Source organism: Dromiciops gliroides, chromosome 3 (assembly GCF_019393635.1).
Source record: "Dromiciops gliroides isolate mDroGli1 chromosome 3, mDroGli1.pri, whole genome shotgun sequence".
In the NCBI taxonomy this organism is placed as follows: domain Eukaryota; kingdom Metazoa; phylum Chordata; class Mammalia; order Microbiotheria; family Microbiotheriidae; genus Dromiciops; species Dromiciops gliroides.
This window is the reverse complement of record NC_057863.1, coordinates 418,684,070-418,711,761: the sequence shown is the minus strand read 5'-3', so window position 1 is coordinate 418,711,761 and position 27,692 is coordinate 418,684,070. Positions and strand designations below refer to the sequence as shown.

At 37.3% G+C, this 27,692-nt stretch overlaps 1 protein-coding gene across 10 annotated transcripts in view; it reads left to right on the top strand.

Moving 5' to 3' along the window:
* The window catches only part of INPP1 (inositol polyphosphate-1-phosphatase), a 60,303-nt gene extending 38,275 nt beyond the window's left edge, over nucleotides 1-22,028 (top strand). For 6 of the 10 annotated variants that reach the window (XM_043997480.1, XM_043997476.1, XM_043997477.1 and 3 more), the window contains 5 exons: nucleotides 6,792-7,065; nucleotides 12,624-12,684; nucleotides 14,464-14,664; nucleotides 17,413-17,587; nucleotides 20,138-22,028. In XM_043997480.1, coding sequence (XP_043853415.1) covers nucleotides 6,862-7,065; nucleotides 12,624-12,684; nucleotides 14,464-14,664; nucleotides 17,413-17,587; nucleotides 20,138-20,705 — 1,209 coding nt within the window. In that variant the 5' untranslated portion in view covers nucleotides 6,792-6,861 and the 3' untranslated portion in view covers nucleotides 20,706-22,028. The remainder of the gene's footprint in view (nucleotides 1-6,791; nucleotides 7,066-12,623; nucleotides 12,685-14,463; nucleotides 14,665-17,412; nucleotides 17,588-20,137) is intronic. The other 4 variants (XM_043997481.1, XM_043997478.1, XM_043997479.1 and 1 more) reach the window with 1 other exon arrangement.
* Nucleotides 22,029-27,692: the final 5,664 nt, after the last annotated feature.

Here is a 27,692-nt window from a genome sequence, read left to right as displayed (position 1 = left end):
CTTAGGACAATGCTTGGCACATGGGTGGATTTTTCTTTTCTCTTTTGAAAAACAGGAATATCTGAATATCTATAATCTTCCATTACCTCTCCTGGTCTAATTACTAATGGGACTTATGGTTAGACATAGAAATTTAGTCCTCTGTGATATAATTTTTCAGACTTGTAAACCTGAATTTAGTAAAATAACACCTAAATGTTTTAAATGTTTTCTCCTCCTTGTTATCCTCCTTTCCCTTTTTCATCTATGCTTAGTCTACCCTTTCCAATTAGGGCACCATCCTCTTTAATTCAGAAGGAGAGAAACAAAATGACAGTTAAGGAACCCTGTTTTCTCACTCTCGTCTGTTAAAATTATACTGTGTTTTAAGATATGGGTTATATTCCTTGTTTTTCTTGTAGTGAACATTGCTTAATAAACCTTTTGTTTTCCTTGGTGTGTTTGGTTTTTTCTAGCTTTAGTTCTTTCAAGGATTTAGTCTTCTTGATGCTGTTTTTGCAGCTTGGTGTCAACTTTTTGCCTTCATCCTTGGGTATGAACTCTCTTTGACCACATTGGTACATGTTACTTTAAAAGCTGAGATTAATTTAGACCCATTGGCTTCTTTAGATTCTCTTTTTTCCTCATCAGGCTTTTTTTTGGGGGGGGGGTGATTGTCAGAAATTTGTTAGAATTCCCTGTGTCTCTTTTAAAATTCTATTTTATCTTCCATTAACAAGTACAATGAAAAATAATGGGAAGAAACAAAACCAAGTGGAAAAGATTGTAAATTATTGGATATATCCATAAAGTTGTTATATGTACATTCTCTAACGAAAAAAACCCCAAAGATATGTATATTATTTCTAAAAAGGGAGTTGCCAAAATGTCTTATTTCTGTCACCCTTTGAATCTCTTTCTGTATTTAAAATAGATTTGTTGCTGTTGTCTTTAAAACATCATTGTCAGTCCCTAGACTTTTGTGATCAGCTTTCTTGACACTGTATCATTTCAGATAAATGTTCCTCGATTTAACTTCTTCTATTGGCCTTTTCTTAGGGCATAATAATTTTTCATTACATTTATGTCCAACACATTGGTGTGGTGAATTGGTACAGCTATTCTGGAAAGCAATGTGTGTGGAGTTATGTCCAAAAAGTAATTTAAGTGTGAATACCCTTTGACTAGGTAAAACCACTATTAGGGTCCAAAGATGTCCAAGAAAGAGGGAAAGGATCTATGTGTATAAAAATATTTATAGCAGACCTTTTTGTAATGGCAGAGAACTGAAAATTAAGGAGAATTGTCAAACAAATTATGGCATATGAATGTAATACAATACTGCTGTGCTGTGAGAAATAATCAAAGGAATAATGAAGAGTGAAGCAAGTAGAACCTGGAAAACAATTTATATAACAGAATTGTAAAAAATAAAAAAAATATTGAAAGACTTCAGAGCTCTGATCAGTCTAGATGGGTGGTGCGGTTGAGAGAGCACTGGGTCTATAGTCAGGAAGACCTAAGTTCAAATATGGCCTCAGATACCAACTATAGTTGTATGAACCTGGACAAGTCACCTAACCGTTCTCTGCCTCAGTTTCCTCAGCTGTAAAATGTAGATAATAAAAACACTTACCTTTTGGAGTTGTTGTGAGGATCAGATGAGATCATTGTAAAATACCTGGCAAGCCACCTTACCCCTGACAGAAAAGTAACATATTTTTTGGATATGTGGCTAGTGCTAGACTTTATTTTGCTTGACTATGCTTATTTGTTACAAGAGTTTTGTTTTTCTTTTCTTTTCTTTTCTTTTTTTAAATGGAGGCAGGAAGATGAGAGAGAAAATAAATTTTGGTTAATTTTTTTAAAATTTAAAAACCATTTATATACTATAACTTGTCTAACCATTTCCTACTTATGGACAACTAGTTGCCTTTCAGGATCTTGCTATTACAAATCATTCAGCTACCTCTTGGCCAACATGATCCCCTTTAGTATGCCTAGCCATGCATCACGAAGGTCTTTTCTCTGAGCTTTCCAAAGTAAATTGGCTATATGAATTGTGCTCAGCATTCCCCACTTAAGTTAAGGAGATCTAAGATCATTGGTGTCAAACTCAAATAGAAACAGGTCCTTGCTGCTGCATAGTAACTTGTTTAGTTTCAGTCATGTCCCACTCTTCGTGACCCCATTTGGGGTTTTCTTAGCATGAATGCTGGAATGGCTTGCCGTTTCATTCTCCAGCTCATGTTACAGATGAGGAAATTGAGGCAAACAGGATTAAGTGACTTGCCCAGGGTCTCACAGCTAGTAAGTATCTGAGGCTAGATTTGAACTCAGGAAGATGTCTTCCTGACTAGGCCCCAGCACTCTATCTACTGCACCACCTAGCTCTGCCACTCAGTGACTACTAGTAGTAAACAACAAATTAATATTATCTACTTTGTATTATACTTTTGTTAAGCATCTCCCAGTTAAATTTTAATCTGGTTGGGCTGCTTAAATCTGGTCTAAGAGGATGATGATGTTGATGGCTTCCTCTGAGATCCTAGTCGCTTTCCCTTTACAAACCAGCACTTCCCTTGTTAGTCAAAACTAAACCTGGACAAGTAGTTCCCTTTGTGTCTGATAGATCAGATTGTAAGCTGGCTAAATCAAGCATTTGTAGGATGCTATGTTTTAGCATGATAAGGCTACTGATTGGTGTCCAGGTAATTGAAAGCAACATATACCTCACCACTTTCATCTTTTGTGACTAAAAGTTGGGAAGCATCACCCATAAATTTCATATGGATGGAAGCTAAATACCCCCCCTCCCCCAGCAAAATCATGTCTGTCTTTCTCCTTATTAATACAAGTCCACTCTGACATGCTTCTACCTTTGGGGTTATAGATTTCTATAGAGGGGGATGGAGCTTGACATAACAGTACTGCCCCCTTCTCCTTTATGATTTCACTGGCATTGTCCAATCACAAGTCCTTTTCTACCAAGACTCAATGAAATAGGTAACATTTATAAAGCACTTCAAGGTTTGCAGAGTTCTCTACATGTATTCTCTCATTTGATCCTTCTCCACAACCCTGTAAGGTGGGTGCTATGAATAGCCCCCAAAAGATGAGGAAACTGAGGTTGTGACTTTAAAAAGTCCCACAGCTCATAAGTATCTAAGGATTTGAATTTGGGTCTAACTGCAAGAGCTCTAACTATTAAGCCACCTAGATGCCATCAATAATATCTGAAAGAGTGTATGTACCTCTTCGGGTTACAATTTTGACTTTCATTTTGTTTCTCATAATTTGTGCATCTGAAACCCTGACTGTTGTTCCTAACTCTCTCTCCTGTTTTTTTTTTTTTCTCCTGAGAATTTTTGGGCATGTTATGCCTTATGTAGAATTCCAAGATGTGACAGGAATTATTCCCTTCCACAGGCATAGTAAAAAGGGGATCTAACATCTTTGTCTTCCTCCTAGGGTATGATCCTTTTAGTCAAGGGAGAACTGTTTCATTTACACTACGGATTTAAGGGCCATTGCATTATCTAGTGAAACATAACAATGGAGCAGAAATCTAGTATAGGCATCAATATAGGCATCATGAGTATCCTCCCAAGCTGGAGTTATAAACCCTTTATATATCAGGGACACCTTTGGCAGGAGACTAATGAAACCCATGTATTCTTTCTCTAAATAATGTTTTTAAGTGCATAAAAAACTTTTGTAGAATTACAAAGGAAACCAGTTATATCAAAATATAATTATAAAAATATTTTTTAAAACCTACTTTGTAGACCCCAGGTAAAGACTCCCAATGTCTTGAGGAATGGGGATTTCAGAGTTTGTTTGGTCTCCAAGTGAATTTGGTGGGGCACCTAGGTGGTGCAGTGGACAGAGACTGGCCCTGGAATCAAGAGGACCCGAGTTCAAATCCAGCCTCAGACACTTGACACTTACTAGCTGTGTGACCCTAGGCAAGTCACTTAACCCCAATCACCTCACCAAAAAAAAAAAGTATGTCCAAGTGAATCAGGAGTGTAGTACTACTGTTCAGTGAGCCTGTAGTACCAAGGCTGTGTTTTAGTGGGTTCTTCTGGCAGGGAAAGAATGGAGCACACCCAGACAAGTAGTGAGACCAATATGGTTAAAATGGCACTGAACTAGGAGATGTGGATTCTAGCTCTACTGTTACCTATGAGATTCTTGGCAAGTCACTTTCTCTCTGGGCCTCAGTTTTCTCATCTTGAAAATGAAGCTATATAATAATCTCTGTGGTTCCTTCAAGCTCGTCCTGACTCATAACCAGCTGATTAGGTAATTCATATTCTGTTATCTGGGTCATGTAGTCTGCAAAGACTTTAATTATGCTGGCCTAGATAACCAGCATAGATGACTAGCATAGATAACCAAGAGGTGTAAGGGATGCCTGGATTTTATCTTGGAGCAAAACTTGGTAAAAGGATGGTTTATCTTGAATTAAAGAATGGTTAGTTAAGTGCCAGCAAGATACCCTTATAGGAGTTGACTTTAAGGATATTCCATAGCTTTTCCTGTAGAGATGGACTCATCACAAGATTCCACTCTATTATTTTGTTTTGTTAAGAGTTGATTTAAAGAGCAGAGCTCTATTCAGTAGTGTGGAAATTTATTAATAATTAATTTTTTACAATAGGCACTAGCAAAATATTAGAATGGACTCTGAAACCATACTCAGCTCTTGATTCATTAAAGAAGAGGAAGCATGGTACAATGGAAAGAAGAATGGATTTGGAGTCAAGATTTAGCTCTAAATTCTTTTAAGGCTATCCTAGTAGATACATACAAAGAATTGGGAAAAGGCCTCATGGATGAGAATCTCAATCCTATTTTATTGCTTATTCAGGGAGCAGCTAAGTGGCACAGTGGATAGGGTGCTAGGCTTGGAGTCAGGAAGACTCATCTTCCTGAATTCAAATCTGGTCTAACACCAGTTGTGTGACTCTAGGCAAGTCACTTAACCTTGTTTGCCCCAGTTTCCTCATCTGTAAAATGAGCTGGAGAAGGAAATGGCAAACCACTCTAGTGTCTTTGCCAAGTATATTCCAAATGGGGTCACTTAGAATTGGACACAATTGAAATGACTGAAAAAAAAACCCAAGGACATCATTATAAAGTTCCAGGTTGTATGTCTCTCCCTCCACAGCGGGATTTGTATCCAACTTCCATCACGTACTGCCTGGGTGACTCTAGGCAAGTAAATTAACTTTTCTCTGAACTTTAGTTTTCTCATCTCCAAAATGAGGGGGTTGACACAAATGACCTCTCCTCTTCCAAGACAATGATCCTCTCATTCTGTTAGAGGTCACTACCAACCAGTAACAAAACAATTAGTAGAATCAAACTTGCCGGGTCCCACTGGGAACAAGTTTCAACAAAGCACCAGGAAAGAGAATAGGAATGTAAGAATTTTCCTTCACATATCAAACTGGCCAAGATCTGGGGTTCAAGGGTGGCATCAGACTTCTTTGAAGACTGCACAATACTCAATAAGAAAGCTACCCCTAGAATTTGGTGAGGCATCTTTTCCCTCCCGCTTCTAAAGTGTAGGCAATCCAGCTATTCATTGACCATGACAACCCCCTTGATTTGTCATAGAACCATATGGAACTGGAAGGGGCCTTAAAAGTCACCTAGTCCAAACTTCTTATTTTGCACTTGAGGAAACTGAGACCCAGGAAAGTTAAGTCAAGCAGGCAAGTACCAGAAATAGGATGTGGGCTCAGGTCTTCTCTTTCTCTGGATAGAAAGACATGGGGCATTGAAATTTAGTCAGTAACCTAGACTTTCATTCAGCAAAGTTTTCAACAGATCTTCATGCATAAAAGTCTCTTTAGATAGGACTAAAAAACAAAAACAAAAGCAAAAAACCCCACCTTCTAACTCTTCTTTAAAACACCAGCCCACATAGTAATACCACTACTAGGTCAGTATCCGAAAAGAGATTAAAAAAAAAAAACCTCCCAAAAAGTTGAATTCAAAATTGAGGAGATGCCATCAACTGGGGAAAGCCTGAACAAATTATGGTATGTGATTATGATGAAAGACTATTGTGCTATCAGAAAAGATGAGCAGGATGCTATCAGAAAAACCTGGAAAGATTTACATGAGCTGATGCAAAGCGCAATGTAATGTATACAAAGTAACAGCAATATTGTAAGATGATTAGCTGTGAATGACTTAGTTATTTTCAGCAATACAGTGATATAAGACAACTCTGAAGGACTTAGGAAAAATGCGGTCCATCTCCAGAGAAAGAACTGATGGTGTCTGAATACAGATTGAAGCATAATTTTTTTAGTTCCTTTTTCTTAAGTTTTTATTTCTTTTTTTCACAAACTGACTAATGTGGAAATGTTCCGCATGACTACACATGCATAATTTATATTGAATTGCTTGTGTTCTTAAGTGGGAGTGGGGAGGGAGGGAGGAAGAGAATTTGGAACATGACATTATAAAAATTGACATTAAAATTGTTTTTACATATAATTTGGGGAAAAAATAAATTCTAAATAAATGGAAATTTAAAAAATGAAGAAATAAAAAAAACCACTAGCCCACAAAATAACATTTAGACATCCATAAAAAATACAAATGACCAGTTGGATTGAAACCAATATGGTCTCTGCCCCCAAAGACCCACGAATTTCACTTTTTCAGCCATGCCACAGTTAGACAGATACTTAATTGTAGTGGTGCCAGGGGACTCCCTTTCAGTGACACATAATTTTGCATCATCTTTCCTGAGCTTACTTTTCTTTCACATTCTTGTATTTTTCCAGCAGACAGCAGTCTAGAGTTTCTGTGTGGCTTTCATCCTCTGCTACCAGCTGAAAGGCACAGCTTTCAGAAATGTCAGAAATCCTCCGGGAACTGGTCTATGTTTCTGAAAAGGCAGCAAACATTGCCCGGGCCTGCAGGCAGCAAGAATCACTTTTCCAACTACTAATAGAAGAAAAGAAAGATGGAGAAAAGAACAAGAAATTTATAAATGACTTCAAGACATTGGCTGATGTGCTGGTACAGGAAGTTATAAAACAGAATATGGGCAACAAGGTAAGAAAGATTGTAGGAAAGACCATTGTTTTTTCTCTCAATTTAACTTTCATTTGCAAACCTGGTAGAAAAACCCCTCGATTTTCTCCACTGTTCTTTTTTTTTTTTTTCATTCTATACCTCTACAGTTGTTCCTTTTTTTCTTTTTAATTTATGGAATTAAATTTTTAGTTAATATTTATTTAATTTTAATTAGAAATTGTTTTTTTCTTTACAAATTGTATTTCATTCACAAACCAGATGAAAAGGAGCCCTGGATTTGGAATCAAAGAGATTTGAGTTGAAATCCTGGCTTTGGCATTTACTAGCTTTGTCATCCTCTGCAAATCATTGAACCTTACTGAGACCAATCGGAAGAAAAGGAAAGTGTACTGTTACCTAGGAGTTTTAAAATCTTGCAAGTGATATATAAATATAAGTTATTTTACTCAGAAAATAAATGTTAGCCTGATTTTGGACCAGAATGTTTGCTAACCTTTCTTGTGGAAGGCGTACTCAAGAATTCATTCTTCCTTTTTATTTTTAATTTCAGAAAACTTGAAATCAATTAACAATCTATTAGAGTCTACAGGGCACTATAGGAGGTACCAGACAAGATACAGGATGAACAACATTATTACTGTGTACATTTTAGTTATTGGATAAGCCATGTCCACATATAAATTGAATAGAAAATTGAGTATGAGTTATAATGGATATAGAAACAACAGGAAACATCTAAAAGTACACTGTACTTAGGATCAAGAACCCTTGGTATGAATCCCATCTCTCATTATAGCTATCTATACAAACATGGGCAAGTCTATGACCTTCCCAAGCCTCGTTTTCATGTTCTGTAAATTGAAGCTACTACATGTACTGCTGAACTCAGTAAGGGTGAGTTAAGTGCTTTTTAAGGCTTCAAGTGCTATAGAAGTGTGACCTACCACCCTGTGTTTACATTTCTGGACAATACATTTTCCAGAAAGGGGCTGATATAAACCATGTGCTACTACCCTTCTCTGGTGCTGTTTTAAAAATAAAAATTTAAAAAGGCATCTTTTTCTAGTATGAGTTAAGTGACATCCTGACTAGAGGCAGGAAGACTACTACCAGAGGTGGTAGACTATCCTAAATAGCATTTCAAGACCCAAGGACTTTTATTAAATTTAAATTAGCACATTTTTATAAAGGGGAGGGGTTTGTCCTGGGGTGACTGAGTAAGGAGGTCAATTGTATTGATGTCACAAAAGCATTAAAAGAAGCATAGGCCATTGATGTTCCTGCATGATATATATGTTGGTGATGACATGGAAATAATTACCACTTATGAGCCACATTTGTTTTCTTTTTTATAAAATTGTCTTAAGAATTTAATGTTACTTTGACACAGAATGCCCTGTAGGGAAGGAATTTTTATGGTTCTATCTTTTGTCCTCAGTTCCTTTTGGTCAACCAATAAATATTTATTAAGAACCTACTGTTTGTCGGGCATTGTTCTAAGCACTTGGAAATACAAAAAAAGACAATCCTTGTCTTAAAGGAGTCGATGTCTCACTCTGTTTAGAAGTCTGATGGGGGAAGACAACCCACATAAGGAAGCTGAAAAGTAGGAGGGTTGGAGGCACAATGTACCCAGCACAGGGGTATGATAAATAACAATGCAGCCCGATAAGTGGGAATAATGTACACTCAATTGGGTATAGAAATCTTTCTTACCTTACAGAAAAGTAGGAGGAGAAGGGGATAAAAGAGGATATGGTGGGTGATAGAAGATAGGGCAAATTGGGGGAGGGGTAGTCAGAAGCAGAACACTTGAGGAAGGACAAGGTGAAAGGAGATAGAGAATAAACAGTGTGGGGAGGGAATGGGATGGAGGGTAATATAGTTAGCAAAAGTAACTGAATTTTTGAAGCAAAATGGGGATGATAATAGTACCTACCTCCCAAGGCTATTGTAAGGATCAAGTGAGATAATATTTATAAAGTGCTTAGCTACAGTGCCTGGCATGTAGTAGGTCTTTATTAAATTCTTTCTCCCTTCCCTATTGTAAGTGAAGAGCCAGGATTCACATTTAAGTCCTATAATGCCAAATCTCTCTTACCTGTCTTCCTCCCCCCCCCCCCATGTATTATTGTAAAAGTTAATTTAGGCATTTTGATCAGTTTTTTTTCCAATGTAAATTGTAAAGATCACATATATTGATGGGTTCCCCTCAGCTTTGCTGCAAAGATGATGTCTTTTAATAGTTATTAATAACCAAAGGGCAGGGCATGGGCTGTTGTGAGTGACTTGAGTTAACCCCTACACTTCCCTCACTACCTGAGCTATTGTGAGCTAAGACTTTGTGAACCTTAAGTCATCTCATTCATATTGTACCTGAACAAGGGGGAAGGATGGGGAGGGGGGGCAAGAGGGGAGGGAGGAAGAGGGGAAGAGGGAAGGAAGAAGTGATGCTCTCAGAAAAACCTGGTAAGACTTAAATGAGCTGATGAAAAGTGAAATGTACTGGGTACAAAGTAACAGCAGTAGTGGGTGTTGCTTTGTTTTGGTTTGGTTTTTTTTAAATTTTTTTTTTTTAGTGAGGCAATTGGGGTTAAGTGACTTGCCCAGGGTCACACAGCTAGTAAGTGTCAAGTGTCTGAGGCCGGATTTGAACTCTGGTACTCCTGAATCCAGGGCCAGTGCTCTATCCACTGTGCCACCTAACTGCTCCCTACAATCTTAATAGTATTTTATTTTTTCCAGTTACATGTAAAGATAGTTTTCAACATTTGTTTTTATAACATTTTGAGTTCTAATTTTTTCTCCCTCCTTCCCCCCCTCCCCAAGACAGAAAGAAATCTGATATAGGTTATATATGTACAGTCACATTAAACATTTCCTCATTAGTCATGTTGTAGAAGAAGAATCAGAACAAAAGGGGAAAACCTCAAAAAAATTACTCCCCTATCAATAATAAATAATTTCCTATCTGCTACAGGATAAGCAATTTTATTTTTACGTGATTATATCTAGCACCTTCTGACTTTATTCTTGAAATAGTCATGATATACAGGAATGAGCCTTCTGAGTAGACGCCACATCTTTGGCCTTTTACATCTTTTTCATTCTGAGTCATGTTTTTCATATCTTTCCCTGTGACTATCTATAAATTGAAGTCATTGAGTATCAATGCATGGTGTATGGGATGTCCAGGAAGGGCTGGCACCTTTAGTGTGAGAGCTTGCTGAGTCCTTTTCAGAGCTGCTCATCCACCATTGGTGTCCACCTTAGCTCAACTCTCACCTGTGCCTTCAAGAGGCTGTAGCATGGTGGCAGCCACACCCTGATGAACCATCTCTACAGATGAGCCTATGAGGGTAATTGACAGGTCTCAAACCCATGAGCGAGTTAGAGAGATGTCTACTTTATTCACGCCAAGTCAAGACATTACCCCATGATGTTATTGGCCTTCTTTGAAAGGGAAGGATGAACAGCAACACATTGACCTGATTTATATGATCTTGTCAAGTTCTTCATAGTTTCTCTGCTTCTTTATCCTCTGCAACAGATGGTGACTTGTAAGCTGCAGTTATCTTCATGATGGTCTTTTTTGTTTGTGCCTATCAAGAAGCATTTATTAAGTACTTACTTACTGGGATTTGAAGACAAAATTCCCAGGCCCTGCTCTAAGGGAGTTGATGTTCTTTCAGTAAGCACTAAGTGAGATGATTACACATTTCATGAAATAGTTCTTGTTGGCTTTAGCAACTGGATAAAGCCAATTTTTCTTTTCTTTTGCATTTTATGAGAAGTTGAGAGCTGCCCTGTTTAACTGTAGTTTTGTTATATTTGTCTTTATAGTGAGATAACTGTAAAATTCATGTAGTTCAGTATACCAACTTGTTGGTCACTTGACAAAGATAATAATAGCTACTATTAATATGACACTTTTAAGGTTTGTGACACATTTTCAAAATTCACCATACTCTCCATATACAGAGTATTTCAGCTACTGTTTCTCTTTGTAGTTGATCCATTGTGTTCTGGTTTATTTTAATAGTTACACATGACTGTCATCACTTTAGGTGCCTTTTCAATATTCAATACGGTGGGTTTTTTTCTGCTACTTTCTCTACAAGTAAGCAATGTTGCCATCAAGTCCCTTGGTGATGGTGAAGTAGGAAGAAACAAACATTTATTAAACACCTGTTATGTGGCAGGCACTATGCTAAACAAATATTAGAAATGTTTCATATCAATATTAGAAACATTTCATATTTGTATTGCAAACATTATCTCCTATGATCTTTACAACAACCTTGAGAGAAAGTCGCTACTATGATCCCCAATTCTCAGTTTAGGAAACCGAGACAGTGATTAAGTGACTTGCCCAGGGTCACACAACTAATAAGTATCTGTGTCCAGATTTGAAGTCAGATCTTGCTGGCTGTGGGTACAGTGCTCTGTCCACTGCACCACCTATCGGCCAGACATCTTGCCTTTAGAGTGCAAATTGATTAAGTTGATCTTTTGGGAAGTCTAAAACCTATTATTGTTGATACTTTCTCCTTTTAGCTGAAGAAGCTGAAGGGGCCCAAGGATGACTTGAGGCCACTTGGAGGTTTTTGTTTCATGGCATTTAGAGATCAAGGGGATTTTAGAGATTATCTAATCCAACATCATTTTAAAGAGGAAGAAACTGAGGCCTGAAAGAATTGTGACTTGGTCAACTTCACAAAGTAATCAGTGATTGGGATTAGCCCAAATATTCTCTCTCTCAATCCATTCTCCTTTTTTCTTGGCCAAATAATTTGTTTCCTAAATTCTAGCCTGCTGGGGATGTACATCTTGGTACCTAGCCAGGCTTCTTCTTGGACATAGGTGGAGTTAGCTTCTGGGATTATCCTCAAAGCATTCCCAGATGTTTTTGTTGTTGTTTTTTAAAATAATAAAGCAAACTTAAATTTGCATGTGTGCCTTTCATGTCAAGTAGTATAAGACATGAGTAAAGGAAACCTAACCAACTGAACAGCAATTTCCTTTATTTTGGATAACTCATATCAGTCTAAATGCTAATAAAGCCTCTAAGTTGCTGACAATCACAGATTGAGATGAGAATAAAACTTAAAATCACCAGTCCCATCCATACAAACCCCTTGCCCACTAATCACGAATACTATTTATTCTCCAGCCACTAAGGCATCAATTCACACGACAAAGCAGAAATCATACTTTTAGTGGTTTGTAAGTAAAAGGAGGGATTGTGATTGGGTGATCTGGGAATTCTACTAGAACTTTTTTGCAATTGAAGAGAGAGACACGGAGTAAAATAAATTTATACAGTATCTTAAACTTTTCGGGGAAGGACGTGTACTTTTAGGCATAAACTAGAAAATTAGTTTCTAAATCGGGCTGTCCTTTTATAGCTGGACCGATATCAAGGGCAGTCTCTGAATTTTCACAACTTTGTGTTGAATTTAGAAGATAAAATTAATCTGTTCAAAACTGAACATGTGGTTTTCTGTTTTTGTCTCACCCTCCCTTCCCTTCCCCCCATCTCCCCCCACCCAAACCCCTGTCCCCAATCAATTCAGTTTCCAGGCTTGGAAAACCACATATATGGAGAAGAATCCAATGAATTTACTAATGAGCTGGGTAAGTATGAAAATATTCTTGTGTATTCTTTAAACTTAATTGCCAAAGAGTATTTTAGTTTATTTTCTCTTGCGAATATAATACTTGAATCCTCTGTGTTGTAACAACTCCAGTGGGAAGAAATGCAAAATAAAGCTTTCAGACAATAGTTATGTACTTATTTACCTCCTTAGAAATATCACAGACAGTAATTCCCGCTTCTGTGGATTGGTTGTGCCACGTTAATTTACTCATTCTTATCTTTATTTTTAGATAAAAGCATATAGATTACAGTACACTATGAAAATAGAGACTGTAATGTAACTTGGAGCATGGTGGGCTTAGGTTTCTAGAAGACCTAGGTTCAAATCCCACTTTTGCCACTTACTAACTAGAAACCCTGAGCAAGTCATGTAACCTCCATTTAGGGCAGCTCCAAGCACCCATCTAGATGGGTCACGATCTATGTGGGCAGAGGGGATTCCCACACTCTGAGTTCCCCATGTTTATAAAATCACAGAACTTTCGTGTTCCATCATGAACTTGAATCTACTTTAAGCACTTTGGTTTTTTTAAGGACTAGGTAAGGAGGTCCTTCTAGGATACAAAGCAAGCTCAAGAGATATGCCAGCCTTAGCCTTCATAGTAGCAGGGATTACAGGCATGTATCACCATGCCTAAGGGCAGCTAGGTGGTGCAGTGGAAAGAGCACCAGGTTTGGAGTTAAGAAGACCTGAGTTCAAATCTAGCCTCAGCAATGTGACCCTGAGCAAGTCACTTAACTCTGTTTAACCTCAGTTTCCTCATCTGTAAAATGAGATAGAGAAGGAAATGGTCAGCCACTCCACTCTCTTTCCTAAGAAAACCCCAAATGGGGTCATGAAGAGTCAGACATGACTGAAATAACTGAACAACAACAACAACAACACCACTTACTATATCTGGCTTATTTTAACCCCTTTAAGTAACAAGCATTTAAATGAAATTATTCCTTTTACCTTTCAATTTTTTATCACAACCTCTTCTAGGTATACTTTATTACCAACAATTATTTAGATGTGATTTTACAATGAATGTTTCCATCTATCTTAAGGGCCACAGTCAGTCTCATAGTCTAACCATTATTCTTGAAAACCAACTTTTTTTGCACATACAAATGGCAGCATATGGTGTATTAATTTGCTTATTGTAAGCTGAAGGACTGGGAAACCAGATAAGATTGTTTCAAAACCAAAATAAGCAAAGATAAACAAAAGATGTTTTTAGTGAGTGGAAGTAGAATCTGAATGATGGCCTGGAGGATTTTTGTGGATTAAGTTGTGTGAGCTTCACACACATGTATTTTGACATATTTCACCACTTTCTCATTCTTTGCCGTGTTTAGCTGAGTATAATGTTGCAGAATGTTAGTTAGATAAACAGATTTGGTGTACTGTCTCTCCTGATCTCATAACTATTCAAGAGAAGTATTTCCTTACTTACATTCTTATTTCATAAGAGTGTGGAATAGTTAGTTTCTGGAGTATTAAACTTGAAGGAAGGAAAATCTGGGATCCAATCCTGCCCCAGCCACTTACTAGCTGTATGACCCTCAGCAAGTCGTTATACTTTTTTTCTTATCTGTAAAAGTAGGATAAGACTAAATGAAATAATGCATATAAAGTGCTTTGCAAACCTTAAATTGCTATGGAAATGCATATTATTGTATAATGGTGACCAATTCCAGGTTAGACATTGTATAATATCATTTGTTATCTTTGAGTTTTTAGAATATAATACTTTTTCCTTTTTTTTCTTTAGGAGAAAAGATCACAGTTAAAGTTTGTCCAACAGAAGAAGAAACTGCCCAACTTCTTAATAAGGTTCTTAATGGTAATAAATTGGCGTCTGAAGCACTGGCCCAAGCCGTCCATCAAGATATTTCATTTGCTGACCCAACTCTGGATTTGGTGAAAATTAACATTCCACAAGATATCATGGGAATGTGGGTGGATCCTATAGGTAAGAGGGTGGTGGTGGATCTCTGTCTTATAATAAACACATTGCTCTTCTATTTATACTAATTAGAGGGGGCACAGAGTGATCTTCACTCCCAGATGAGCTTTATAACATGGTACATTGGGGAATCTAGTACATGATCATTAATAAAGACTGGGTCTATGATTTCATTTGTATAGTACCCAGAGGAGGAAACTCCCTCTATCAGTGCAGGTACATCCCTTCTTTGCAACTAAAAATCTTAACTAAGGCTCTTAGAATTTTTCCTCTCAGAAACTTGTTCACATGTGTCTGAGACCACATGGCCGTATGTGTCAGAAGTGGAACTTGAACCCGGGTCTTCTCGACTCTGAGACCGCTTCTCTATTTACCATAACAAGATTTCTCATGACCATGAAAACATGGGTGAAAATGTCAACCCTTCTCCTTCACCCATTTTTATAATCGTCGTAGGATATCAATGTGGTTTTCCTTCTTTCAGCATTGGGCTGATTTTAAAATACAAGGTTTTCTAATATGTTAGAAGTTTTATGTTAAGTACAAGAAACAGCTCAACTGCGAGAGAGAAATAGAGGCAAAGTTAGAAAGACGACCTAACAGTTAGAATAGGAGTTCTACCTCCTGCCTCTGACATGCCAGCTATGTCACTTGGAACAACACCGTTAAGCTATCAGTGTCCCTGGCACCTCCCTAAGATTTTGTTACAGAAGATTTGCTGGCTTGTATTTTTAGAGGAATTAATTCCCTAGGTAAAAATCACAGGTCCAGTCAAAGGAAAAAAAAAAGAGAAAGTACTGCTATCTCTGTGAAAGGAGAAAAATAAGTATATGATGGAGGGGAAGGTGAGGGAGAGAAGACATAAGTATAAAATACAGTACCTACTTACAAAGAGTTTACAGTTTATTTTTTAAATAATTTTGCTTTATTTTAATATTATTTTTTTAAATGTTGAGTAGTTCCTAATTCTTTTCCTCCTTAAGCACCTCCCCTAATCATTGAGAAGGCAAGCAATGTGGTATCAGCTATACATGTGAAGTCATAAAATCCATACTTCCATATTAGTTGTGTTGCATAAAAAAGTAAGAAAAATAAAGTAAGTGAAAAGTATGCATCAATCTGCACTCAGAGTTCATCAGTTCTCTCTCTGGATGTAGATAACATTTTTCTTTGAGTCTTTTAGAATTGTCTTGAATATTTGTATTGATTAGAGTAGCTAAATCTTTCACAGTTTGTCATCATTACATTATTGCTATTACTATGTACAATGTTGTCCTGGTTCTGACCACTTTACTTTGTATCAATTGATATGTCTTTCCAGATTTTACTGAAATTATTCCCCTAGCCAGTTTTATAGCACAATGATATTCCTTCACAATCATATACCACTACTTGTTCAGCCCTTCCCTAATTGATGGATACCCCCTCAATTTCTAATTCTAAGTATTATTGTACATATAGGTCCTTTTTCTTTTTCTTTAATCTCTTCAGGATACAGACAATACCGGTATTGCTGGATCAAAGGGTATACTTGGTTTTATAGCTTTTTGAGCATAGTTCCAAATTATTCCCCAGAATCGCTGGGTTAGTTTGCAACTCCACCAGCATTGCATTAGTGTAGCTATTTTTTTCCACATCCGCATCAGTATTTGTCACTTTCCTTTTCTGTCATGTTAGTCAATTTGATAGGTGTAAAATAATACCACAGAGTTGTTTTAACTTGCATTTCTATCATCAATAGTGATTTATAATATTGCTTTATATGACTATTGATAACTTAGATTTTTTTCTAAAAACTGTCAGTTCATATCCTTTCATCATTTATCAGCTGGGGAATGGCTCTTATTTTTATAAATTTGGCTCAGTTGCCTGTGTATTTGAGAAATGATCCACCACTCTTTCATATCTAGGACCAAATTATTTTGATGATTACCACTTTGTAATATAGTTTGAAATGCGTTGCTGCTAAGCTGCCTTCATATTTTTTTCATTCATTGATTCACTTGTTATTCTTTGACCTTTTGTTCTTCCAGACAAATTTGGTTGTTTTTTCTAGTTCTATGAAATAATTCTTTTGTAGTTTGATTGGTATAGCACTGAATAAGTAAATTAATTTAGGTATAATTGTCATTTTTATTATGTCGGCTCAGCCTATCTCTGAGGAATTAGCATTTCTCCATTTGTTCTGTCTTTTTTGCATGTGAAAAGTGTTTTTGTAAGTATGTTCATATAATTCCTGGGTTTGTTTTGGCAGGTAGACTCCCAAGTTTTTTATATTATCTGCAGTTATTTTAAATGGAATTTCTCTTTCTCTCTCTCTTCCTGCTAGGTTTTGTTGGTAATATATAGAAATGCTGATGATAAAGTTGTTTGTTTTTTTAGTCGATTTTCTAAAATTCTCTAAGTATACCATCATATTGTCTGAAAAAAGTGATAGTTTTGTTTCCTTGTTTCCTTATTCTTATTCCTTTAATTTCTTTTTCTTGTCTTATTGCAATGGCTAGTATTTCTAGTACAGTCCTGAATAATAGTGATGATAACAGACATCCTTGCTTCACCCAAGTTTATAATGTAATTGGAGAAACCACATACAAATATAAATAAGTTAAGGAACAGTTCAAGCCATAAGTAGAATGGGGTGAGGAGATTAAGAAAAGGACCCATAAGTAACGCAGGAGTATAGAAGGGGATAAAAATGGGTTTATCACCATCCTAATCATTATTTGAATAATGACCATCTTAATTTATTTTTAGACTCTACTTATCAATACATAAAAGGGTCCGCTGACATCAAGCCCAATCGAGGAGTTTTTCCATGTGGACTTCAGTGTGTAACTATATTAATTGGTGTATACGATAGACAAACAGGCGTACCTTTGATCGGAGTCATCAATCAACCATTTGCATCACAAGATATAAAAACACTCAGGTAAAAGATGAATTGGTTTCTAACCCTGGCTTTGCCAATTTCTGTGATCTCACCTAGTTTAGTTTCTAAGCCTGACAATTCCCATCTATAAAATAAGGGAATTGGACAAAACCTTTGAGAATCCCTTCCAACTCAGAAACTCTCTAAGATCATTTCTCTCTATTTCATTACAATTACTGAGCTAAATTGGAATGTTTCTGCTGAAACTTCTCCAGAATAAAATTTTAAATAAGATGGGGCCTGTGTTTTGGAAAGGATGAGTTTTATTTTTCATAAGTCAATTCTTTATCTAGTCAGACCAAAAATCTGTTTTTCAGTTACAGTATGTTATGCATTTAAAGAGGGTTTGAGATATAGGGTGTATGTTTTTTGAAGTGTTGGGGGGTGGCTCACTCTGAAGGATCAGGATTTTAAATTTGGGGTCTAGAAAGCACAAATCCTGTGCCCTACTTTCCCAAGTAGGCTTATAGCAAGATTAGATAAAATTAAATGTCACTATAAAAGTAATGTCCACAGGTAGGTGGTACGGTAGATACAACGATAGAGCTAGAGTCTGGAAGACTTGAATACAAATCTGACCTGAGATATTTACTAGCTTTGTGCCCTTATGCAAGTCACCTTAACCTCCATCTGCCTCACTTTCCTCATATGTAAAATGAGGATAATAGTAACACCTGCCTCCCAGGGTGGTTGTGAGGAAAAAATGAGACAATATTTGTCAAACACTTTGTAAACCTAAAAGTATGAAGTATAAATCCTAGCTATTATCATTGTTATCAATATTGCTTTCTAGTTTCTGAATGTATTATGAAGAATATCATTAAATAAACAACCAGTTGAACTTTTCTTAACCTCAAGAAATATAGTGAATCCAAGTTAATTTTAAGAAATGAACAGAACAGGAACTGTATTTCTTTTTTGTTTTTTGTTTTTCTTTTTGTTTGAGGGGCAATGGGGGTTAGTGACTTGCCCAGGGTCAGCAAGTAAGTGCCACACAGCTAGTAAGTATCAAGTATCTGAGGCTGGATTTGAACTCGGGTTCTCCTGAATCCAGGGGCAGTGCTTTATCCACTTCACCACCTAGCTGCCCCCAGGGACTGGTTTTCTTATTGTAAACACTGTATATTTTATTTCCACACCCACCTTTGCCCTTGCTAACAGGGCGCTCAAGGATTGGGCATTTTTAACAATCAAAATATGAAATTATTATTCTGGAATAGATTCTAGGGCCCCTAGGAAGCAAATTAGAAAGAGTGAACCACAGATTTTCACAGTCTTGAAGTATACTGGGAAATCGAGAGCATTGCCCGAAGCTTTGTATCATTTAAAAATGTCTGTGCAAACTAAATCAAAACTCCCCTCTCCCACACAGTGCCTGCCACATAGTAAATGCTTAATAAATGTTTCTTGCTTTTTTGTCTTGCTCATATCTACTAAGGGCTCCCTTGGAATAAACAGGAAGAGAGAGTAGAGCCTCTCTCCCCACTATAGAGACCCTTTAGATTGTGACCCAACTAAACCCTGTCATTTTAATAATAAGGATAGGAACTAGATTTGTAATTTCACTGGTCTAGGAAATACTAGGTGAGAAAAATGCCTCTTCTGTGGCAAGTAGACACTATTCTCTGTGTCTTGGAGTCTTAGAGAGACGTCCAGAGAACAAAATAATAGACCAGTGTCACCAGGCCACTTGGCATCAGAGTTTGGACTTGAATCAAGGTCTTTCTGGCTTTGAGGACAGCTCACTATCCCCTATACTATGCTGCCTCTCATTTTAATAGTTCAAGCTGTTTTTCATGTACAGACTCTTTTCCCCTCCTAAGGAATTCACTTTCCTGAAATTTTTTCTTAGAGCTGTGAGCTGCATTGAAACTTCTGGAGGACAGTCAGTGCCTCATACTTTTGTTTGTATGTCTAGTGCCTGCACGTAGTGTTGATTTTATTGTGTATCAGTAATTCACCCCCATCAAAAAATAAAAACACCAAGAGTAACAATAAAAAACTTTCTCCCTTCTTCAAGACCCACAACTTTAAATGACAAAGAATTGGGATTGGTACAGCCATAATTATTGTTCCAAAGACTTATGCCTTCTGCTACCTGTGCCATCAATAAAAGTGGAACTAGAGTATAAAGGAAGATAAAGCAGAGTTGCTAAAACCATGAAAAATGTAAGAGCTAGAAGCCATTCATAAGTTATACAACTTTATTCTTTCACCTTAACCTTTACATTTGATTCCATATCCCAAAAATGGTGCTAAAATTTTATATTTTCAATAATCTATTCACCTGGCAGGTCACTGTTCCTTGAACATTTTTGTGCTACTATGGACATGACAAAGGTGGGAATTTAAAGCCCATGATTACTTTCATGCCATGATGAGGCATTGGAATAGGGCTTTAATGCAGGATAAGGTTTTTAAGGTCCATTAAAATGAAATTGGCAAAAGCGAATGAAGTATATGTGTGTATATTTACAATTTAAAAACTAATGTCATCTGGGGATAAAAAACAAATGAAGGGGAAAAATCACTTGCATTTCTGTTTTACAGGTGGAAAGGGCAGTACTTTTGGGGTCTTTCTTACATGGACTCCAACATTCATTCACTTCAGCTTTCCAGTAAGAGTGGAAATGATGGTGAAGCAGCCAGCCAGCTGACTGGAGAGTCCAACTATGAACCTAAATTCACACAGCACTTCTCTGCTGTCATTAGCACAAGTGAAAAGGACACTATTAAAACAGCACTATCCAAGATATGTGGTGAAAATATATATGGGGCAGCTGGAGCTGGGTACAAGAGCCTTTGTGTTGTACAAGGTCTTGTTGATGTCTATATCTTTTCCGAGGATACCACATTCAAATGGGACACCTGTGCTGCTCATGCCATATTGAAATCAATTGGTGGAGGAATGGTGGATTTGAAGGAGTGCTTAAAAAGAAACCCAGAAACTAGGCGTGATTTGCCGCACTTATTGTACAATGTGGACAATCAAGGGGTTACTGGTATAGATCGATGGGCCAATAAGGGTGGACTTGTTGCTTACAGATCACAGCAACGACTAGAAACATTCCTGGAGCTGCTGATCAAAAACTTGTCACTTTCTAGTACATTGACATAGGTGGCACCTGAAATCAGTGTACATTTGTCTTATACCATAACAGTGTTTCTGATTACCTTTATCGCTAAAGTAGCTTTGTATTGTTTTGTGGTTAAATGTTGAAGTTCTTTCTATGAATTGCAATCTCTATCTGCACTTAAAAGCTATTTTTTCTTTTTGCTTTAAAAATCACTAATTATGATCTTTGGGATTGAAAAATTTTGTGTAACAATATAAATACTAATGTATCCAGTGCAACAGTAGTCTACCAAAGATTGGTCCAAAACACAGAATATTTAAATTGTACAGTGCATTCTAAAGATCAGGGTTTGTTTGGTTTGGTTTGTTTTTTTTGGGCCGGGCAATGAGAGTTAAGTGACTTGCCGGATTTGAAGTTGGGTCCTCCTGAATCCAGGGCTGGTGCTTTATCCACCGCTCCACCTAGTTGTCCCCTAAAGAGCAGTTTTGATGGGAAAAGGCATCAATTTATGTGGAAAGTGGATAGCACTCTAAATCTATATCCAATGAATCACCCTCCAATAAAAAAACCCTAAAATACAAAGAACTGGGAGAAAATAGTCTCCATATCATATGAATCTTTCCTCCTATAAATATTGCTGACTTACTAACATTTATTAAAATTATCTGATAGATCCTACTCCTGTTTTGTGATCTTTCAGACCCAGCTCTGCTAATTAGAAAGATGAGCAGGATAGGAGGGAAGAAGCTTGAACTCAAACAGTGAGAGCATCACACAAGGTAAAGAGGATCAAAAGCAGAAAAGAGCCCCTTCAAAAATGTGCTTTCTCGGGATAGCTAGGTGGTACAGTGGATAGGGCACTAGCCCTGGATTCAGGAAGACCTGAGTTCAAATCCGGTCTCAGACGCTTGACACTTACTCGCTGTGTGACCCTGGGCAAGTCACTTAAACCTCATTGCCTGGCCCAAAAAAACCCAAAACCAAACCAAACCAAAAAAACTCCCCCAAAATTTGCTTTCTCAGAAAGATTGCCAGATTGTTCTCTGCCCTCTGCCCTCTGGTGGCTATTTGGAGTACCTGCAGTGTTCTCTATCAACATAAAGCACTGAACTCAAATTTAGTATTTTAAGGGAGGATATTTAGTATGGAAACAATTGAAATTTCAAATCATGGTTCATACTGTGATTTTCTTGTCTTTCCTTCTAGGATTCTCTAATTTTCACTGTGTACAAATGGAAATTAGTTCATCTGAATCAATAAATACTTATTAAACACCTACAACATGCCAGGTACCATGCGGAGTGCTAGGGAAAGAAAGAGGCAAAAAGATACTCCCTGCCTTCGAAGAGTGTACAGTCTAATAGATGGAGGAGCTCACAGTCTAATAGATGAATTGAGAAATATTTGTTCTACTGTTATTGTAAAAACAGTTCATTTTCACATAGTGGCTTCCTCCATCCAGAGATGCTCAAGCCTTTTGCAGATATTCTGTGAGAAGAGATGAGTAGATTGGTAGGACTTATTATCTATATGTCAGGAAAACTGGTGAGAACCAGATTAAGGTGACTGTGAAACCTAATATTCCTCACTGATGTAAACCATTTAATTTACAAAATATTCAGTTGGTCTTTTTGTTTAACAGCTTGACAAACACACCAGTTTTGGGTTGTAAACCAGGTTATCTTATTTATTTTCTTATTTTTGATTATTTTAATTATTATGTATAATAACATGTATGTGATTTAAAAAAACCAAACTGGAATAAAGAACTACATAGCATGCAATAGTACTCTGATCTTTTTTGTCTGTATTTTTCAGTACATTATTTTTTTTTACATATAAGGTATTTTATTTTTTCTGTTACATGTAAAGATAGTTCTCAACTTTTGTTTATACAAGCTTTACAATTTCAGATTTTTCTCCCTCCCTCCCCCCTCCCCTAGACAGCAGGTAATCTGATATAAGTTATATCTATATCTACATACAGATACATATAGATATAGATATATCTATACACACATATATATATACACATAATAACATTAATCCTATTTCTGCATTAGTCCTGTTAAGAGAAAAAAACAGAGCAATGATGAAAAACCTCAAAATAGAAAAAAAACAGCACCAAAAACAAAAGAAATAGTATGGTTCATTCAGCATCTATACTCCACAGTTCTTTTTCTTTCCCTTGGATTTGGAGATCCTCTTCTATCATGAGTTCCCTGGAACTCTTCTGTACCATTGCATTGGTGAGAAGAATATAGTCCATCACAGTAGATCAACACTCAATGTTGATGATACTGTGTGCAATGTTCTTCTGGTTCTGCTCATCTCACTCATCATCAGCTCAAGTAAGACCCTCCAGGTTTCTCTGAACTCCTCCTGCTCATCATTTCTTACAGCACAATAGTATTCCATTGTATTCATATACCACAACTTGTCCAGCCATTCCCCAATTGATGGGTACCCCCTCAACTTCCAATTCTTTGCCACCACGTAAAGAGCAGCTATAAATATTTTTGTACATGTGGGTCCCTTTCCCTCTTCCATGATCTCTTTGGGAAAAAGACCCAAAAGTGGTATTGCTGAGTCAAAGGGTATGCACAGCTTTATCGCCCTTTGGGCATAATGCCAAATTGCTCTCCAGAATGGTTGGATCAGTTCACAGCTCCACTAACAATGCATTGGTGTTCCAATTTTCCCACAGCTTCTCCAACATTTATTATTTTCCTTTTTTGTCATTTTAGCCAATCTGATAGGTGTCAGGTGGTACCTCAGAGTTGTTTTAATTTGCATCTCTCTAATCATTAGAGATTTAGAGTATTTTTTCATATGGGAATAGATAGCTTTGGTTTCTTCATCAGAAAACTGCCTGTTCATATCCTTTGACCATTTCTCAATTGGGGAATGACTTGGGTTCTTATAAATTTGATTTAGTTCCCTATATATTTTAGAGATGAGGCCTTTATCAGAAGTACTGGCCTCAAAAATTGTTTCCCAGCTTTCTGCCTCCCTTCTAATTTTGGATGCATTGCTTCTGTTTGTACAAAATTTTTTTAATTTAATGTAATCAAAATCATCCATTTTGCATTTTATAATATGCTCTACCTCTTGTTTGGTCATAAACTGTTTTCCTTTCCAAAGATCTGATAGGTAGACTATTCCTTCCTCTCCTAATTTACCTATGGTATCACCTCATGTCTAAATCGTGTATCCATTTTGACCTTATTTTAGTATAAGGTGTCAGATGTTGGTCTATGCCTAATTTCTGCCATACTATCTTCCAGTTTTCCCAGCAGTTTTTGTCAAATACTGAGTTCCTATCCCAGAAGCTGGAGTCTTTGGGTTTATCAAACACTACTAGTGTAATTTACTACTGCATTTCCTGAGCCTAACCTATTCCATTGATCTACCACTCTATTTTTTAGCCAGTACCAGATAGTTTGGGGTTTTTTGGTTTTTTTTAGTGAGGCAATTGGGGTTAAGTGACTTGCCCAGGGTCACACAGCTAGTAAGTGTTAAGTGTCTGAGGCCTGACTCCAGGGCCGGTGCTCTATCCACTGCGCCATCTAGCTGCCCCAGTACCAGATAGTTTTGATGACTGCAGCTTTATAGTAAAGCTCCAGGTTTGGTACCACTAATCCACCTTTCTGTGAATTTTTTTTCATTATTTCCCTGGATATTCTTGATTTTTTTGTTTTCCAGATGAATTTTGTTTTTTCTAGCTCTATAAAATAATTTTTAGGTAGTCTGATTGGTATGGCAGTGAATAAGTAAATTAATTTAGGCAGTATTGTCATTTTTACTATATTAGCTCTGCCTATCCATGAGCAATTGATATCTTTCCAATTATTTAGATCTGATTTGATTTGTGTGAAGAGTGTTTGGTAGTTGTATTCGTAAAGTTCCTGGGTTGTATTTTTCGGTACATTATTGCCATATATATAACAGGGTTTTAGAGGCTCTGACCTCATGTGGATCTCGGGGAAATCCACTTGTTAGTGGTAACCACTCTGAACTTCCTCCCCTTCACCTATGTGTCTCATTACCTTTATTCATTCTCCTCTTGGGTTCTAAGGCAATAAAGGGGTATGTGCTGATGTTTTCTCATTAAGGAGAAATGTGATTTTAGTCATTTGTCAATTTGCTCTGGATCTTCCACACAGTAATCTCCTATATTTTGACTGTGAAATCTGTTACCACTTACCATCACTGTAAAAATAGTTCTCATTCTGTTCTTTCAGGATGAGGGCTAAAGTTTTTTCTCAAATACTTTTCACAAGGTAAGAGTTAATCATTTCTCTTAGGAAAGAAGTTTAATCTGTTCTTTTTAGTCCCCTACCTGACATCACAATTAAGTGACAGTTCTACTGGCTCAATATTCTAATTCATAACAGTATCCTTAGGCTCAAGGAGAGTAGTTATTGAATCTAGCCTTAAATAAAAAAAAATTGATCCTTTGTTTATTGTGAAGTTATAATTACAATCTGAAATTGTTTCTCAATCTTAGTCATGTGTTCACAAAACTCACTACAATGATAACCTGGAATACAGTCCCTAGCTAATACAAGGAACCCTTGGTTGTAACTGTGCCTCTGTATTATCAGTAGAGGAGAATATCTATGGTATTTCTAGCCCCACTACAATTAAACAAATTGGCTTTGCAAGCTGTGCCCCACTAGTGAAATTATGGACTCATATAGACATGAATTCATATCTTGAAGGCATATCATAATAGCAGCCCCCCAAGATAATATCCTGCAAGGCTGAACCTAATCAATTGGGGTGGGGGTGGGGGAGTGGACTTTAAACAAAAGAAAGTTACAGTCATTCTTCCAAAAGAAGTGAGACTGCCAAAGTAATCAACTTGTAAATACTCCAAATTAGAGAAAGAAAAGAAAAGCAAATGAATATGGTCATCAAGAAAAGAGTAAGCAATACAATCAATTTTCTCATGCTTATGGGGAAAAACAAAAGATTTTAAAATTAAGTTAAAGAAAGAACAAGGGGTTTGGAGGTAGCCACAACAGTAGTAGCAGCCTCAGGAGCTCTCATCCCAGAGATGGGAAAGGGGTCAGACAACTGATTGGAAATTACAAGGTACCAGATGGCTGGCACTTGGTGAAACTGGTACTGATTGGCAACTATATTGCCTATATTCAGTTGTGGGTCACAGTTGCAGGCAAAGAGAAGCACTTGTGGTCATTCACACATTAGCAAGGGCCCTGGTCAATTCCAAGGCAGAGAGGGGCAGTAGCAGCTGTAGGGGAGCAAGGAGGATAGAAGAGCAGTGACCATACCACTCCCCAAATCATACCACCTTGGATACACAAACAACTTAACCCCAGAATTAGCTCTGAAAATAGAACAGAAAAGTTTGAAGCTTGAGATAGTCCCTTCCCATACCCAGATGAGCAGAAACCAACTTTAAAAGTTCAAAATCAAGAAATCTACAGAGAAAATGAGCAAACAACAAAGAACTTGATCATGAAAAAAAAACTGCTACAGTGGCATGGAAGCCCAAGACACAAACTCAGAAGATAACAATATGAAAATACCTACAAGCAAAGCCTCAAAGAAAAACGCTGAATGGACACAAGCCCAACAGGAATTCCTGGAATTATCAAAGATTGTGATGAGTGGTAGAGGGGAAAAAATGGGAAAAGAAATGAGTGATGTAAAAAAAATGTGAAAAGAGAATCAATAGCTTGGTAAAAGAGGCACAAAAATCCAATGAAGAAAACTCCTTAAAAAGTAGAGTTGGTCTAATAGAAAAAAGATACAAAAGCTCACTGAAGAAAATAATTCCCTAAAAATTAGATTTGGGCAAATGGAAGCTAATGACTTTATGAGACATAAAGAATACAAAGTCAGAAGAATGAAGAAATAGAAGAAAAAATGAAATATCTCAGAAAAATAACTGACCTGGACTATAAATCAGAGAGGTAATTTAAGAATAATTAGACTACTTCTCAGGGCAGAGCAAAGACATTAAATGCACAGAGCTCCTTACAAAATTACCCCCCCAAAACTGCAATAAAACAAGTCCTTGAACTGCAAAACCCACAAAAAGATGGGCTGAGATTATTTTCCAGCCAAAGACAGATTAAAGGGAGCCACGCTGGGCTGAAAGAAAAGTCCAACCTGGCGATTGCACTGACACAGACCCCAGGCATGCTGTGCCAGAGGAACTTACCTCTGAGCCTCCAAATCAGCTGCAGCACCAACGTCTTCTGGAACTAAGCTTACAGTAGGGTGAGTGGGCTGAACAGCTGGCCAGGGGGGAAAATACAGGGGTGTCTGTGGGACCTAAGGAGGAATTCGCTATCCCACCCCAGCAGGGAACCAGGAAGAAATCCTGAGTGGCAAGAGGCTCAGGTAGGGGAGGGGTGCAGGCTCATCACAGCTAAGAAACACCACCACACTCTTCTGGCTGGTTAATTACCAACTTGGCTTAAAGTTATCTTCGGACCAGAGAACAAGCCTGGTGAGAGAAAAACCTGCCCTCCCTCAAACTGAATCACTTGGGACCCTCTGAAGTTTGGGACAGTATAGCTTGAAAGTAGGGCCCTACTGTAAGAGGGAGTTAAAAGTCAAATAAAAGACAGCAAGATGAGCAAGCAAAGAAAGTTGAGAATTATCGAAAGTTTCTTTAGCAACAAGGAAGATTGAGGTGCACTCTCAGAAGAGGATAGCAACCTCAGGGCCCCTATATCCAAAGCTTCCAAGAAAAATATGAATTGATCTCAGGCCATGGAAGCACTCAAAAGGGACTTTGAAGAGAAAGTAGGAGAGATAAAAGAGATTTAGAGAGGTGGAGGAAAGAATGGAAAGAGAAATGAGGGCAATGAAGGAGAGTCATGAGAAAAAAGTCAACAGTTTGAAAAGTCAAATGGGAAAGGAGATACAAAAGCTCTTTGAAGAAAATGATTGCCTACAAATTAGGATTGAACAAATGGAAGCTAGTGACTTTATGAGAAACCAAGACACAGTAAAGCAAATCCAAATGAATTAAAAAAAAATAGAGG